An 18097-nucleotide genomic window follows, 5' to 3' on the forward strand; every position below is an offset into this window, starting at 1 on the left:
CTACAGCCACCTAGTGACTGCAGGTTATACACCTCATGACACACACTGGGGAACTACTACAGCCACCTAGTGACTGCGGGTTATACACCTCATGACACACACTGGGGAACTACTACAGCCACCTAGTGACTGCAGCTGTGATTTTTAGCTGCACCCATTGATAACCATCAGAAAGGTCTGTAAAGGGGATTAAGGTCGTTATTAAAAAAGAAAAATGCACTGTGAATTTTATTTATGTATTTAAAAAAAGAATTATACCAAGAATCTAACATGTAAAAATTAAATATTTGCAGTTAAATATATAAAAATATAAAGCACTCTAAGTTATTAAAAAAGAAATCTTTTTATTTTTTCCCTAAATACAATTAGTTTCCCTGATTATAACCCATAATCAGTGTCACCTAAAATATAGAAAGGTCTGTAGAGGTGAACAACCCTCAAATCTCTTTTTTTCTCTTTTTCTATACATATCTAGGGCAAATGAACTCAGAAAAAGTCAAGCTTAATTTGTAAAATTACTGTCTGCATTTAGAGACTCTTAGGGAAATAGGGAAATAGTCAGACACCAGAGAAATAACTTCAGAGAGTAAAAGCTTTCCAGGATGGAACCATTTTGTGCACTGTTCCAAACAGTCTTAGTGTTGTTCTTTCTGCAGATCCCAGCTCTGGACAACGGCAGGCACTCATGGGAACCAGTGGTTCAGTTCACTTGCCATACGGTTGGTCATGGTGCATTTCTGGTGAGTAAGTCAGCAGTACAATCATGACCCAGAGATGAAGCAAAGCCTGGAGGGAGAAAAAACAGTTCATGTGTCGGCCAATAAATCAGTCTTTATCTGAGGACTGTAGAGGGAGGACAGGGACCATGCCTTGTCTTCATACCCATCTGGAGCAGAGTAGACACAACTGGGGCTCAGTACATGTTTACTGGCTGAATAATGGAGAAACGTGTGACCCAATCAGCCCAGGAACAGAGCTGCACACTGCAGACCTCTCAGCTGAGAGAAGAGCCTGAACACCAAATGTTCATGACGTGCATGTATCTGCAGAAATGACCTAGTAGGTAACTATGCAAAGAGAGCTTGGCTAGCAGCACTAGACAGACAGATTTCAGCTGGCAAGACTTTGAACAACGGTTAATGACTGGTGTTCTGAGAGAGTCTAGTCAGCGTTGTCGAGGAAGAGACGGGAAAGTATACTTGAGAGGAACAACATGTCAGTGGTAGATGTTGAGTTAGTGACAAACTTCTGGCTTCCTTGGGGCAGTATGAATGCCAGGAAGTCCCATCAGTTGTGGTGTATAAGCTCTGCAGGATGCAACACACAGTATCTGACACTAGCCAGTACCCATAGCACTTGTGGAGGCCAGTACCTGGGCAGTCAGCCCCTGTGATGGTTTGAATACGCTTAGCCCAGGGAGTGGCACTATTTGGAGGTGTGGCCCTGTTGGAGTAGGTGTGTCACTGTGGGTGTGGGCTTTAAGACCCTCGTCCTAGCTTCCTGGAAGTGAAGTCTTCTCCTAGCAGCCTTCAGATGAAGATGTAGAACTCTCAGCTCCTCCTGCACCATGCCTGCCTGGATGCTGCCACGTTCCTGCCTTGATGATAATGGACTGAACCTGTAAGTCAGCACCAATTAAATGTTGTTCTTCTATGAGTTGCCTTAGTCATGGTGTCTACTCACAGCAGACAGTTCCTACAAGGTGCACCCTAAATCCTTTCCGATATCCTTCCTTTTTTTCCCTCCCCATTCATCCTCCTTTCTTAAATCTTTTTATTTAGAGGAATAACTCTTCCCTCTAGTGGGACACACAGAAATTTCTTTTAAAAGTAGGTTTCTATTTCTTAAGAAAATAGCTTTAACTCAGCCTAACCTCTTAAAGACATCCCCACTCAGCACAATGAGTGCTTTTAGGCACAGCACACACAAACCAACACCACAAACTATTGCAATTGATTCTGCAACTAAAAACCCAGAAGAAAATGCATAGGTCTTAAGATCCTTCTAGAAAAATAAAGTAAAACAAATAAAAATAATCAAAGCAACTTTACAGAATTAAGATAAAAAATAAACCAGCTGTTCTACACTGTATTTTTGTCATTAGACAGGCTTAAAATGAAGTGACCATTAACCTACATTACAGCTAATTTTATCGGGCAGGAAAACTCTGAGCACTTATGTTCTCAACATAATATAAATGCTAACTTGTAAAGTATTTTAAGAAAAGCTTAACCATCAAAAATGAGCTGTATTCTCTTTCAAAGTTGATTGGTAACATACGAGTAAGATTAGCAGCTCAGCTCTCTGCTCCAGCCGAGCAAGACGCCCAAAGGAAGGATGGCCAAGGGGAAGAAGGTGGCCCTGCCCCCCCCCCGCCCCCACAATGTCAAGAAACAGGCCAAAAAGGTGGTCACTCCTTTGTATGAGAAAAGGCCCAAGAACTTCAGCATTGGGCAGGACATCCAGCCCAAAAGAGATCTAATACGCTTCGTTAAGTGGCCCCACTACATCAGGCTGCAGCGGCAAAGAGCCATCCTTTATAAGAGGCTCAAAGTACCTCCTGCCATTAACCAGTTCACCCAGGCCCTGGACAGGCAAACAGCTACTCAGCTGCTTAAGCTTGCCCACAAGTACAGACCAGAGACAAAGCAAGAGAAGAAGCAAAGGCTACTGGCCTGGGCTGAGAAGAAAGCTGCTGGCAAAGGGGACGTCCCACTAAGAGACCACCTGTCCTCCGAGCAGGAGTCGATACAGTCACCACCTTGGTGGAGAACAAGAAGGCTCAGCTGGTGGTGACTGTCCGTGATGTAGACCCCATTGAGCTGGTGGTTTTCCTGCCTGCCTTGTGTCAAAAGATGGGGGTGCCTTACTGTATCATCAAGGGAAAGGCCAGGCCTGGTCCACAGGAAGCCATGTGCCACTGTTGCCTTCACACAGGTTAACTCGGAAGACAAGGGTGCTCTGGCTAAGCTGGTGAAGCTATGAGGACCAATTATAATGACAGATATGACGAGATCCGCCACCACTGGGGAGGCAACGTCCTGGGTCCTAAGTCTGTGGCTAGCATTGCCAAGCTGGAAAAGACAAAGGCTAAAGAACTCACCACTAAACTGGGTTAAATGTACACTTGGGTTTTCTGTACATAAATATAATCACAAAGTTAAAAAAAAAAGATTAGCAGCTCAAACAACAGACAGAAATCAAGTGTGACATTACTTCTTCATTACTCACCATATAGATAATTACAAACACTCGTGCTATGGGGTATCTTCGGAGAAAAATTCCCAGGCGAATACTGTGCAAACGATGAGAGAAAGGCAATTATACTCAAAGCAAATCTTCCTGATGTTTTTAAATCTCACTCACACTATTTGTGTGACTACCACAGAAAAATGACTCACAGGTCACTTAAAATGGGGTGACACAGGAAGGTCACAGCGAACAAAATACTTCTATCATTATTTGGAGTTAGCAATTAAGACTTCAGACAAGCATTTACTTGGAAATGGTTAATCTAGGCTTCTGCACACACACGCTTTTCCAGAGGACTAGGCCATAGGAACTGCGGCAAGGCCAGGTGTGGTACACACCTCTCACCTCAGCACCGGCAGGTGGATCTCTGGGAGTATGAGGCCAGCCTGGACTGTACAGTGGATTCTAGGCCAGAGTTACAAAGCTGTCTCAAAACAAGACAAAACAAACAAAACAGAAGAATACTGAAAGAAGGGAAGAGGAGGGAGGGAAGGAAGGAGGGAGAGAGGGAGAGAGGGAGAGAGGAGGGGATGAACGAACTCAGGCAGACATGAGTGAAGTGACAGCACTGTGATGTCCATCTCACTGCTCACAGCTCCTTGCAGGCTTTTCCTTATCAAGATATGTGTGCATATGCATGCGTGCGTGTGTGTGTGTGCGTGTGTGTGTGTAGGTGTGTAAACACACCTTTCCCTCTCTTACTGCTGCTAACACTTGCACTGTAGGAAAGTTCTCTACGGGGAATACATGCACCTCAGACAGTGACTTTAAGTCCTGTGGCTTCAGGAACTAACCCCCTCTCCCTCCCTGTCTCTTTTCTTCTTTAACACCACAGCTCTATTCTAACTCAGAAAGGCTAAGAAAACATTAGTCTTATCACACAATTCATTAAGACCATGTCTAACTATAAACACTAAAAAAAAAAAAAAAAGACATATTAGAGGTTTTTTAGGTATGAAATTTATCAAAGCTCTAGGTAAACTGTTCAAATATTTTCTTTATAAAGTAGATGCTTGTATAAAAATTTTATATGCAAATATATAACGCATATTGTAAATATGTGGATGGACATGTGTAAAACACAAGCTATAAGGAGTACATTCAGCTCTATATTGTAGCATCTTTTCTTCAAATCCACAATGAAGTACTGGGTGAGACATCACATGAACACTTTCTCATGACACAGTTTTGAGATGATCTGTCTATGCGGCCCAAGCTGGTCTTGACCTCATTAGGTCAATGTTCCTGTCTATGTCTCTTTAATACAGGCTGGGACTTGTTTTAGTGAACGATGACAGCCTCAGCCATCCATGGTGGCTCACATCTTTAATCCCAACACTTGAGAGGCAGAGGCAGGTGGATCTCTGAGTTGGTTTCAGGATGGCCAGGCTACAGAGAACTCTGTCTCTGTCTTGAAAGAGTAAGAGAGAGAGAGAGAGAAAGAGAGAGAGAGAGGGGGGGAGAGAGAGAGAGAATGAGGGAATGAGGGAAGGAAGGAGGGAAAGAGGGAAAGATGGAGGGAGAAGTAGATATACCTACTTTAAATTAAGTAATGACAGCTTCTTTCCCCCCCCCCCCCCCCCAGAGCTGAGGACTGAACCCAGGGCCTTGCGCTTGCTAGGCAAGCGCTCTACCACTGAGCTAAATCCCCAACCCCATAATGACAGCTTCTTGGTAGAGTTTGTTGAAGAAAGGATGGCCAGGATTAACAACTTTAACAGTGCTTAACTGCTGGCAGACTGCTTAAGGCAACTTCACAGAGCTTGGAAGTACCAAAAAGGAATAAGGGAACTGCTGCTTTAAACATTACTTCTGCCCAATGGGCTCAGGGTGACTGTACCAACTGGAAGACATTATAAAAATAGTTAAGGGCCATCACTCCCGCTGAGAGGCACTGCTTACCTAAATTGGTCAATGGAACTGGCAGCTTTTCGAACCTTCCCATACATTCCTGCCAGATTAGTTTCTGTGTCATTAAAAAGAACAGGAACATTTCGCAGGCGTGCCCCTATTTAAATAAGAGAACAGATTGATTCATATAGTGACACTAAAATTGACTTTCTAAGAAAACTAGAGTTGAAAATGTATCAGATTATATGAAGAATTTCTTAAGACTAAATTTCTAAGGACTACCCCCAGTGTTGAAGAAACCACAACACAGATCAACCAAACAAAATGCTTCAATGTCCACTAAGTATTAGTTGACAATAAAAACTTTACACTATCAGATTCCTGGGCTTTGGCTTTGAGAGGCCATTAGCTTCTGTACTGCTGAGGATGCTGGCTCTTAGGTGGGTACATCCAGCTCCATCCACTCTAACCATCTGACTGCTTACTCCTGTCTCCTGGATCCATTAGGACACCCAGCTCATGTACCTAGAGCTATGATTCCAGCCTCTTTCTCTCCCTGGCAAACTCCCTCTCTTCATGTTTTCCCATCCTAGTAAATAACAACTCCACCCTTCCATCCACTCAGACCAAATCTTTCACTCTTTTCTTTCAAGCTTTATATCCAATCTGTCAGTAAGTTCTGTCAACGCACTTTTCAAGTAAATTCTCACATCCCTCCATCCCTCAGTAATCTCACTCTGATCATAATTACCATCCCTTACAGGCACCCTGGCCTCTCTGCCTTTACTCTTAGCCCTCTGAGATTTCTGGGGTTTTTGTTTGTTTGTTTGTTTGTGGTACTTGGGGAAAAAACCCAGGTCCCTTACATGTTAGCAAATGCTGCACCACTGAACCACATCACCAGACCAAGTCTACGTCACCCAGAGACATCCCAGTACAGTGCAATCAGACCCTACCTTATTTAACGTCCTTGTGCAGGTCTCTGCAGCTTCCTCTAAGCTCTCTGAATCCATCAGGCACTACTCTCAGCCTCGATCCTTCCAGGGACACAGCTCCCTCACAGCTTACACCTGCTCTTCTGACTGACTGGAACACTGTTCTTCGAGACCTTCTCGAGGGTCACTTTCTTATCATAGTCTTTGGAACTCTGATAATCTGTCTCTTTTCAACTGGATTTTTCATCAGCCACCCTACTTAAATTACAAAACTCCAATGTATTGCTATTGGTGCTGACATATTCTTTTTAAATATACATCTTAATAATCTTCAGACTTTGCTATCTTAATTAAAACACATGCACAAACGTGCAAATTTATAAAGACTTCAACACTAACAGTCATTTACTAAGGTACCATGGAAACATATTTCCTTTAACTGTCCTGAAATTTCTATGCTACTAAATTCTTCCCTTGTCTCTGCCCTGTCAAGTATCTTACTATTTCAATGTGCTCCCCAATCTTAGGCCCTCTTTCTTCAAGTCTAACCTCATGAGATATTACTCCAATACACATATTTCTGATGATTTTACTAATGGCACAGGACCCAGGTCTCACATTGGGAGAAGAATCACTAAAGAAAGTTTCTTTTCAATAAAAACAGTCTTTCTGTAATTTTTCAAGATCATATTTTTGGTGCCATGTCCTTTCTAGGTTACCTTCACCACTGTCAACTCCAGACATGTTAATGGCGGATCCGCTGCTGGGCCCTGTAGAGGCAGAGTGCACCTGCTGCTCCAGGCGCTCCAGCTGGAAGACCAGGGAGTTCTTCTCTGTGCTGAGGCTCTCCAGCATGGTCTGCTTCTGGATGAGTGTTTCCGTTAGCTGATGGAGTCGGCTTTCTAGCTCTGACTGGCTGCTGTTGCTTAAAGTTTTGTTGGTAAGCTGAGGGGTAAATGTTCACTAAATCAGTACACAGGCTCTAAGCTGGATGCTATAGAAAGGACATGAACTGGGTCCTCAAATCTCTATAATGATTTTTTCACTGGCTAGAAGTGATTCTTAAACTAAATCAGTAGGCCACACATTGGCAGGTAGAGAATGTAAAAGAAGGGGATATTTCCTGAAGTCATATAATACACTGTATACAAGTAGTACTGTTGTGTGTATTAACTTCTTTGTTGTTGATGTTGCTGATATGAAATGGTCTCCTTTTGTAGCTTTAAACTCACTACATAGCTCAGCTGACCTCCAATTCATGATTCTCCTGCCTCAGCTTCCTGAGTACAGAGGTTACAGGCAGGTGCCCATCAGGCTGGGCTTCTGCTCTGCTTTTGTATCATGAATACATGTGACTATGAAGACACACTGTATACTGTATTATCAATGCAGTGACATGGTCAAGTTTACAGGTCACAGTTCAAATGTCTTAAGCACAATTCTAAATCCACAGTTCAACAGTATGGCACTGTGAAGTGTAGTCCCATGAAAGACAGTGCTCTATGATCCCCTAGCCATGTGACTTCAAACAGAACAGACCATTCCCAGCATCATACACAACCCACTTTCAACTCTAGCACCAGAGTTTGCTTTTGCCTATTCCTGAGTTTCCTGTGAGTGAACTTCCCTAGAAGAATAACACATTACTCTATAGATGTTTATCTTTTTGTTTTTATTTTATGATTTCATGTGTATGGGTGTTTTGTCTGCATGCATATCTGTACAACATACTCATGCCTAGTGCTCATGCAGGCCAGAAGAGGGTTCACTGGAACTGGAGTTCCAGATAATTGTGAGCCACCGTGTAGACGCTGGGAATCAAGCATCCTAGGTCTTCTGGATGAACAGCCAGTGCTCTTAATTACTGAGCTATCTCTCTAGATCCTGTATATACCAGCTCACAACTGGTTTATTCAAGCATCTCTAGGATCACCTGGTTTATTTCCAGTTTGGACTGTTCATGAATAAATGCAAAACTCAAAGGGTTTTTGTGGGATGCACCTAGAGTCACAGGACAATCGATGATAACCTCACCAGAAACAGCCAGCTGTCTGCAAGAAGTGCTGGTGCATGACTGTAAGCCTAGAACTTGGAGGTTGAGGCAGAAGGATTACAGTACATTCAAGGTCACCCAGGACTAAATAGCAAGACCTTGTCTCAAAAACAAACAAACAAACAAACAAACAGACAGACAAACTAACTACAATTTAAAAACAAAAATGAAGGGAGAGCCAGTTTCCCCAGTCCTGTGTAGTAGCCCACAGCACAGGCTTCTTCTCACCCCAAAGCTGAGCCACTGTCTTTGGAGTGCAGTGGGACTCATCCTGATAACCCTGTGACCCCGAGCACCAACTTACAAGATCATCTGACCCTTTGGAGAAGGTCCATTCAAGCCTCCTGTTCACTAACAACAATGGTATGGCAGCTTCCCATCAACAGGAATTCTTACACTGGTTGTTTGCTTTCCAGAGCTGGCCATGTGCGACATGTCTGAGGCAGCTCCAAGAGGGCAGAGGAGGTGCTGGGCACCTCCTTTCCAGTCTGCAGCTGTCCTCCTTTCAGTCTGCACTGCCTTTTGGTAAGCAGAAATTTAAATTTTGATGAATTCAGTTTATAGTTTTTTCTATGACTAGGCCTTTTGTGTCTCCTCTAAGAAATCTTTCTTCTAAACTGCATAAAAGAATCTGATACTTTCTTTCTAGTCCTTATAAGCTTTAGCCTAGCCTCATCAAAAACAATCTTTGAGGCTGGTTATGGTGGTACATGCCCTTAATCCCACTATGCAAGAGGCAGAGGCAGGTAGATCTCTCTGAGTTTGAGACTAGCCTGATCTACACAATGAGTTCCATAACAGCTAGGACTGCAATATGAGACACTGTCTCAAACAAACAAACAAACAAACAAACCCAAAACCCAAAAACAAACAAACAAACAAACAAAAAACCAAACCAAAAAAAAAAAACAAACCAAAGTAAACTTTACAAAAGGGACAATGATTTTTTTTTATTGTCCCAACAACAGTATTTTTTTTTTTTTTTTTTTTTTGGTTTTTTTTTTTTGGTTTTTCAAGACAGGGTTTCTCTGTATAGCCTTGGCTGTCCTGGAACTCACTCTGTAGACCAGGCTGGCCTCGAACTCAGAAATCCTCCTGCCTCTGCCTCCCAAGTGCTGGGATTAAAGGCATGCGCCACCACTGCCCAGCATCCCAACAACAGTCTTAAAGAATGAAAACCATATATAGGTGCAATTATTTTCTATTTTAAGGAATAGAAAACGTGTTGTGACTTTATAGATGTCCTACTAATTGATACTGTGAAGATCAATCAGTAAATTTTTGATAGAAAAAAGAAACCATGAATATAATAATCAGCATGAACACAGCAGGGCGAGAAGCCATGAAGTTTTGGAGATAGAAAATCTAATTTCACATAAAGAGGTTTTGAGACACTTCTACAAAAGGAAGCCCTAGTGTATGTAAAAGAAGATTCAAATGGTACAAGAGGGAACATCTACAGCAGACCCAACCTCACATAAAATGCTGAAGGACATGGAAAGAGAAGGCCTTACTGAAGCAACTCCGGTCACCCACTGTCCCCATTCCTACCTGATTCCTCAGTTTTTGAATTTCTTCCTCTCGATCTTTAACCCTGCTTTGCAGTGTGTTCTTTGTTCTATGCAGATCTTCCTCCATGTAATGGAATTCCTAGTGTGAGGAGAGAACAAACCAGTCTGAGTGTGCTCCGTGCCATCTCCACAGCCCAAGCCCACAAGACTCGTCCCAAGGACTCAGTTCATGCCACAACCGCACTGCATGGGTTTGATGGAAAATCAACACGTTGGCATGATGCTGTAAGCATTGCTACTAGGATAAATCACTAGAAAATGCAAAATACTCTTACCTTACAGCAGTGAGGAAGAATGGGACATCATATGTGAATGTAAGAGTTATTATAGAATAGTATTATTACTGGTTATGACAACACACTGAAGAAATTTGCTATCTATAATAAAGATTAATGCTGTTAATAATGTAATGTTCATAAAGAATTTTTTTAAAAATATAAAGGGCTCAGTGGGTACAAGGCTGATTGCCTGGTAAAGATTTACCAGAAGAGTTATCAGATTTCTTCCATGTTCTAGGTCTGTACAAATTCAAGGCTGAAATTATTCAACATGGTACACATTTAATCCTAAAATTAAATACTACATCTAGAATCTCTGATAAGTAAGGAGCCTACAGCTAAAGTCAGCTCATGTTCCTCTACTTCATAATTTTAAAAACATCATTTGAGAGAGGTTACAGGAAAACATCTCCAATAATAAATGAATATTATCCTCTATCAATCACATTAGACTGCTGCCCTTTGATACACAGCAGCTCCCTGAATTAACTGCAACACAACTGTGAAAGGACAGCTAATCTTATAATGACATTAACTAAAGCAGCCTATGATACACATGCCTTGAAGGTCTCTGCTTGGTTTTTCTCTTAACACTTACAAAATAATTTTAAATACTATTTCCATAATAAATCCTAATGAAAAACTCATTTAAAGAATTCAAATATACTTGAAAAGATAAAGAGAATTGAAAATATACAAAATTAGAAATGTTATGAATAATACACTAAGAATCACAAGGATAATTTTCTATTAATTAAATGGTACTGACTTTTTACTGTATGAAATAAGATAGCAAGTGCTAACAACAGTAGTAGTTATTACTATATCATTTTACATGATTACAGTCTGTAGATATTACTATGAGATGTTGAATCTTACTCTGAAAATGTGGTTATAAACATGTTTAATATCAACTGCTTCAATATAGAAACCACTGTATGTACTACAATATACTGATGTAAAATAATTTGATTTGGGGAACTAATGGAAAGTAGCTAATATGGCACCAACAGGTTTCTAGCAGGGAAAGTGGATGCAATGAGCACTGTATGCTTTGTGTTTTGTACACACCCTGACAGACAGATGGGATATAGACATACGAAGTAGAGAGAATTCTGGGCTCTGAGCTGATGACACGGGTTTTACCGTAACTCTACTCATTTTATAGTATTGGGCAGTTATAACACCATTCTGTGCCCAATTTTCCATCTGTTAATACAACAACAACAACAAACCATGAGCTAGAGGGATGGATTAGCAGCAGGTAAGAACATTTTATTATGAGGACTAGAGTTCAGCTCCCATCATCCATTTTACAAGGTAGGTGTCCTGTAGCCCCAACTCTGAGTGGAGGAGGATCACAAGGGTTTGCCGGCTCTAGCTAAGCTGAGATAACAAGAGCCCCAAGCTTAGGAAAAGATGCTGTCTCAAAGGAATAAGTAGAAAGTGACAGAGGGCCAGGCAGTAGTGGCACAAACCTTTAATCCCAGCACTTAGGAGGCAGAGGCAGATGGTTCTCTGAATTGGAAGCCAGCCTAAACTACAGAGTGAGTTCCAGGACAGCCAGGGCTACATAAAGAAACCCTGTTCCAAACAAACAAACAAACAAACAAACACGGGAGCTGGTGAGATGGCTCAGCAGTTAAGAGTACTACTGGCTGTTAACACTTCCAGAGATCCTGAGTTCAATTCCCAACAACCACATGGTGGCCCATAGCCATCTCTAGGGGGATCTGATGCTCTCTTCTGGCATGCAGGTGTACAAGCAGCAGAACACTCATATATTAAAATAAACAAACAAACAAACAAACAAACAACAATTTTTTAAAAAGTGATAGAGGAGGCCACCTGATCTCTAGCATGTGCACCTGCACAGGGTCATGAACCTGCACACATACCTGTGTATATACTAGCACACGAGCCTCAAAAATAAATAAACCTTAAAAACAAACAAACAAACAAACAAATCCCAGAACTTGGGAGACAGAGGACACAGCAGCTAGGTGGGAATCTGTGAGCCAGCCTGGTCTACAGAGTTCCAAGAAAGCTAGTACTACATAGAGAAACCCTATTTTAAAAAAACAAACAAGAGGGGTTCATGCCTTTAATCCATGCCCCCTACCCCCACCAAAAGTGAGAGAGTGAGAAGAGGCTCAGTTGGTAAAGGCACTTCCATCCAGTCTGACAGCCTGAATTCAATCAATACCCAGAACCTATGCAAACACAGAAGGAGAGAACCAACAGCACAAAGTTGTTGTCCTTTGAATTCTACAACAAGCAGTGGCACATGTGATATCATGCATGTGCCTATAATAAAATATCATGCATATAAACAATAAGGATAAACATTAAAAAAACAAACAAGCAAGCAAACAAAACCTCAAACCAGAGAGGGTGGGATGGAAGGAGGAGCCCGTGTAACAAGCTTTCTTGGGAGGTGCCCTCTCCTTACCTGTTTCATTCGGTCCAGCTCTGTCTCCAGCTCTTGCTTAGATGCCTTCTGCTTAGCTATCTGGTCTTGCAGATCTTGTAACTGTTCTCTTGCTGATTCAGCTTCACTGACCTGCTGAGCCTCCATATCCTAAGAAGAACCATACATGTGAAAGCAAAAAAAAAAAAAAAAAAGGGTTCTATTCAACAGGTACTGAACAACATCACATCCTGTGTACTGGGCTCAGCAGTTCCCCGAGGAATAAGGGATCAGAGGAATTAAATCAGATACTTTTACTATGTAATTTAGCTAGCAGTGAGTGAATGACCAGGATGCCCCAGCTGCCTGGCTCACAAACCGCCTCGCCTTATTTGAGCAGTAGTCTGCTAGGCGACTCAGGCCTCTATTGAAAAGTTAACACTTTCAAAGAACACCACCAAAAGCAACTTCACTCTAGTAGTTCTGTTGCTGTAGGCTGTGAATAGTGTGTGCACCACCCATCAGCGCACAGAGAGAGTATTTATCCTGACATTACCAAAGTTAGCACGTGAGCTGCTTCTATCTACCCAATTTTGTACCTTCCCATATTTCTTAGTCACATTTTTTCAAACTCAAAAGCAAGCTAGAAGGAGTGGTGCATGCCTTTAATCCCAGAACTTGGAAAGGCAGAAGCAGATGGATCTGTGAGTTCGAGGCCAGTCTGGTTTAAAGATCAAGTTCCAGGAGAGTCAAGACTACACAAAAGAAACGCTGTCTTGAGAAATGAAACTAAACAAACAAATCCTCCTGTACAGAGAACAGAGCTCCAGGTTCCTGTATTTCTCCACACAGGTCAACCTCCTGCACCTCATCCTTTGAAGCACTGTCTTTACTCATGTAGCATCTCTTCAAACTCTTGAACCAGACAACACAACCCTCCAAACTCACACACTTTTGTGGAATCAAAGGAAAAGCAGTAACAATTTTCCCAGCTTTGGAGTTCATGGGGTAGCAAATTAATCCTTGCCAGCAGCTCTCCCCACTCAGGCAGCTCTTCAGTCAGACAGAGCCCACAGTGGCTAAGAGCATGCGTTTGGGATCTGAGCTCTAGCACTTCATCAGCTGGTTTCTTCTCTGTGCCTAAATTTCTTCAACAATAAAAAGAGAATAACACCTCCCTCTCTGGGCTACAAGGAAGAATAGGTTAGGACAGGTGTCCAGTGTGGCGACATTAAGTGCTCAGTAAATTTAACATAACGATTACTAGCAACTTTTTAACATTTGATATGTATATCTATTTTTAATTAAGAATTTATTGATGATGTCTGTGAATGATGAAGGGCATGCCCGCCACCATGTATTATGTGGGTAAAAGGGCCAAGTGGAGTCGGCTGCTTCCTTCTACCTTTATGTAGGTTCTGGGAACTGAGCTCCACTTGTCAAGCTTGGACAGCTCGTGCCTTTATCTGCTGAGCCAGATCCCCAGCTCAACTAATGGCTTCTTTGTTTTACTGGATGTAATGCTTCTTATAGATCTAATACAGATTTTCTAAACTTCTTCAGCAGGGGTAAAAAAAAAAATGGGTCAGTGTCATTCACGGTGCTGCGATGAAATATTACAAGTTGTTCTTATGGTTTTTTACCCCAAAAAGGATTGAACAGATAATGAGTAAATTTAGTATCTATACAATTTCTAATTTGACATGACTAAATTCTTTGAAATTCATATATATTTACAAATTTTAAATGATTCGACTTAGAAAAGACTAGAAGGCTCATTACCCTGCATTTAATCTATCATCAGAGACTATACCTATGAGATCTGTGTCAAAGACCCCCTCTTTATGTGGAGGAAATGGCCCAGCTTGTTGTTTTGTGCTAGGGGAATGGACCGAGGGCTCCCAAATGCTAGGCAAGCAAGCTGTTACTGAGTCACATCCCCGGATTGTTACTTTTAGATTAAACACAGCACTTATACTCAAACTACAATTATAAGACTATGCATAAGACTGTAATTAGTTTCTGAACCCATGCTAATGCAAGGAAACATTTCAGTTTTATAGAAAAACCCAAACTAATTTACTTTTAAGTAGCAGAATTTAAACTCTAACATTTAAAGATCCTTGTCGGTTTCCTGGTGCAACTTTCGGCTTAAGCACATGGCAGCATCTGGTTCACACTTCACATGTATTTGTTACCCCTTGGAGTTACAGTCAGTCAACAGACAAGAAATCTACTCCTGTAGACATAGTTCTGCATGGTAATTAACATCCTAGCAGGATGAAACACACTGTTTTAATAATGCCACCTCCCCCTAAAATACAGAATCACGACCTGTTTTCAAACTGATGTAGCCGGGGGAAATGATTGTCTGGGATGCTGAACAATGAGTTACCTGCAGCTCAGATCTCAGCTGATGTATCTGGCCCATGAGCTTCTGGATCTCCTCCTTCTGCATCTCCTTCTCGTGCCGAAGTTCTTCCAGCTCCATGCTGCTCGCAGTGCTGCTATCTAGGCCTTCAAAACTCGAGCCTTCCTTTAAGCTGTTGATCAGTTTTTCTTTAGACTGTTGTGAAACAGAGAGTATAATTAAGTGAAGAGGTTATCAGCTTAATTTTTTTTAAGATTTATTATACCTGTTTAAGTATCTTGCCTATAAGCATATCTGTATATCTGGTATAAGGCCTGGTTATCAGAGGTCAGAAGAGGGTATCAAATCCTCTAGAACTAGTACAGATGGTAAGCCACCAGGTAGGCACTGGGAACTAAAGCCTCTCTAAGAGCAACCAGTGCTCTTAGCTTCCGAACCATCTACTCAGACCCTAGCTTGTACTTTACTTCATTTTATTTATTATTTCTTTTTATGATGCCAGAGACTGAGTCCAGGGCCACACACATGCTAAGTGCACTTCTCCGCCGAGCATTGTTCCATTAGCTTACATAGTGTCATCTCACCATACAGAAACAAAGCCCCCAGACATTTATCCACAGAGGGAATCCACAGCTTACTGAAGCTGGAGGGATAAATTTGCAAGAGATCCTTGCTGTTCTGTTCCTGGACCTTAGATCCCATGATTGTGTTATAGTTGCAAATGGTTCATAAGATTTCCCTCTTATTTTTTCTTATTCTTCTTTTCCCAAGAATACTTCAACTTATGCTTAAGGAGCATATATAATGCACTTGGCACTGCACTAAGAGCCCCATGAGATAAAGATAATGTCCCCGTTGAAAAGCACCCTCTGCTTCACAAATTAAACAGGAAATTAGTAGCGCCAGCAGAAGAAAGCAATAAATTCACTCAAGGGGGAATTGGTCAGATTACTCAGAGTTCTGAGCTGGACAGGACACTTTGCCTGACAGCATGTCCAGTGACACTGAGATATAGCATATTCAAAACATACGGAGAAACACACAAGTGTGGCGGCATATGGGAAAGCACTATGGGAGGCAGCTTGGGGAGTTCATGTGGGTGATGCCAGGCTAAATTTTATTTATTTTTGTTTTGTTTGAGATAGAGTCTTGCATTGTAGTCCTGGTTGGCCTTGAACTGGTCAAAATCCTGCTTCAGCATCCTAAGTGCCAAAGTAACAGGCAGGTGCCAACTTATCTGGAGGCCTAATTATTTCATTTGACTTAGTAGGCTGGATCAAATTACCAGTGAGCAGGGAAGTGCTGTGACAAAGAGCATTTCAGGAGGGTTGACCAGGCAGTGTGGTATAGCACGTGTGCAAACCATGGTCCATGGGCCTATCTGGCCAGTTCCTGTACAGCTCAAAAGCTAAACATTTTTTTTTTCACATTTCAAATGGATTATAAGAAGTAAAACCAAAGACTATACAATGATAACCATTTAGCCCACAGAATATATAATAGTTATTATGTGGTCCTTTACAGAAAAACCTGTGGCTCCCTTTATGAAGACCTCAGATGATCTAATGAAGACCAATGTATAAAGTTCCCGTTCTCAACTAGTAAGAAGTAAATCTTTGAGTACAGAATTTTAGTTATTCCTCTTTCAAAAAAGATTTTCCTTTTCTTTTTAAAGACTTGTTTATTTTTATGTCTATGAGTACACTGTCGCTGTCTTCAGACACACCAGAAGAGGGCATCAGATCCCATTACAGATGGTTGTAAACCACCATGTGATTGGTGGGAATTGAACTCAGGACCTCTAGAAGAGCAGTCAGTGCTCTTAACTGCTGAGCCATCGCTCCAGCCCAAGAATTTTTCCTTTTTAAAATGGTAGAACTATAGGTATTTCCATTTCTTTGGACTTTATTTTTTCAAATTTGATACACTGAACATCTCTGTTTATAAACTGTCTCCCACTACAATCATAAGACCCTCAAATCTCCATCTAGCTATGGCCTTTTGTTATGTTGCCAACTAAGCTGTCACTGCCTTTAGGTCTTCACCTCCCCTTTTTGAGAATCCCAGGGATTCCATATGCCAAATCCAAGAATTCTATTTAGCCGTTATCAAGTTACAGAAGCTGCCTAACTCTCTCCCCTGGCCCAGCTTCTTCCTGGTTCTCTGTGGGGAGCTGACAGAAGGTGGCTATCATCCTTGCAGCCATCTTGAGCCATATACCCTGACAAGAGATTTGATTACATTAGCCTACAACAGCTGAGAACACTCTGATAACATCTTGCGTTAGATACCCAGGATCTTCCCTTGGGTGTGTGAGACTTAAAGCTGTGATTTAGACTTAAGGGTGTGACTTAGAGATCAGATTTAGAGACAAGGCCTAAGGGCATGACTTAAAGGCATGACTTAGAGGCGTGGCTAAGAAGTGAGACATATAAAAGGTGAGAGGCAGACAGAAGAGTTCAGTACAACTTGGAGTTAGTTATTAGACATTAGGCAGTACAACTTGGAACTAGGAATTAGGTTAGAGAGTACAACTTAGAGTACAACTTGGAGTAGGAATTAGGCATTGAGGAAGAAGACACTTGGAACTTGGAGGCACTAGGCACTAGGAACTAGGAACTAGAAACTAGGAACTCAAGACTTGGGACTTAAGAGAGAAGAAGAGAGACTGAAGAATAAACGGGATTGAATCACACTCTGTCTGGTCTCCATTCCTCGTGTCTATCCTCACTCTCTCTCTTGCTGAACCCTGACCTACAGACTGGAGTAGCTTGGGGCAGTGCAGGCTCTAACAATTTAGCCCCTAAGGCTTTTGGCAGTGCGGGTTCCAACACTGATAGAGCGGTCCTCAACAGTTCTCCAAATACTGGCCACTCTTTTGGGGAGTTTTCTTTGCCCAGTTTGTAAACGCTGATGTTTAAAATTATGTAATTAACCCTAGGCCTTCTCTCAAGCTGCATACTACACTCTTGACACCATCTCCCATGGCTAATGCCGTACCTCTCTGCTGAGCTTCAGGCTTAAACTTCTAATTACCTTTCTGACATTCACTTCAACGTCACATCAGTTTCTTGACCTCTTCATAATCTGTCATAACCCTTCAACCCTAACATGTTGTCATTCCTATTTGTGCCTTCAGAGGACAAGAAACATCCTTACATGCAAACAGAAACCCAGAGTCATCCCAGATTCCATTTGACTTCTTTCCTTTCTCGCTGATTAAATTTTCAATGTAAATTTCTCAAATATTCTATCATCTACCTATTAGCTACCCCCACTCGCCATGCTCACTTCATGAACCTCCAATCACCTGTTAGCATCCGCCTGCCTCTGATCCACTATCTCACCTGTTTCTGCATTACATTTCTTGAGTACC

At 41.8% G+C, this 18097-nt stretch overlaps 1 protein-coding gene across 2 annotated transcripts in view; it reads right to left on the reverse strand.

Moving 5' to 3' along the window:
- Positions 1–324: 324 nt before the first annotated feature.
- Positions 325–18097, reverse strand: part of Golga5 (golgin A5) — a 29683-nt gene continuing 11910 nt past the window's right edge. For both annotated transcript variants that reach the window (XM_076921354.1, XM_076921353.1), the window contains exons 7-13: positions 14746–14916; positions 12393–12521; positions 9643–9741; positions 6758–6983; positions 5155–5260; positions 3232–3295; positions 325–786 (exon numbers count right to left, since the gene is read on the reverse strand). In XM_076921354.1, coding sequence (XP_076777469.1) covers positions 706–786; positions 3232–3295; positions 5155–5260; positions 6758–6983; positions 9643–9741; positions 12393–12521; positions 14746–14916 — 876 coding nt within the window. In that variant the 3' untranslated portion in view covers positions 325–705. The remainder of the gene's footprint in view (positions 787–3231; positions 3296–5154; positions 5261–6757; positions 6984–9642; positions 9742–12392; positions 12522–14745; positions 14917–18097) is intronic.

Source organism: Arvicanthis niloticus, chromosome 23 (genome assembly GCF_011762505.2).
Source record: "Arvicanthis niloticus isolate mArvNil1 chromosome 23, mArvNil1.pat.X, whole genome shotgun sequence".
NCBI classification, from domain to species: Eukaryota; Metazoa; Chordata; class Mammalia; order Rodentia; family Muridae; genus Arvicanthis; species Arvicanthis niloticus.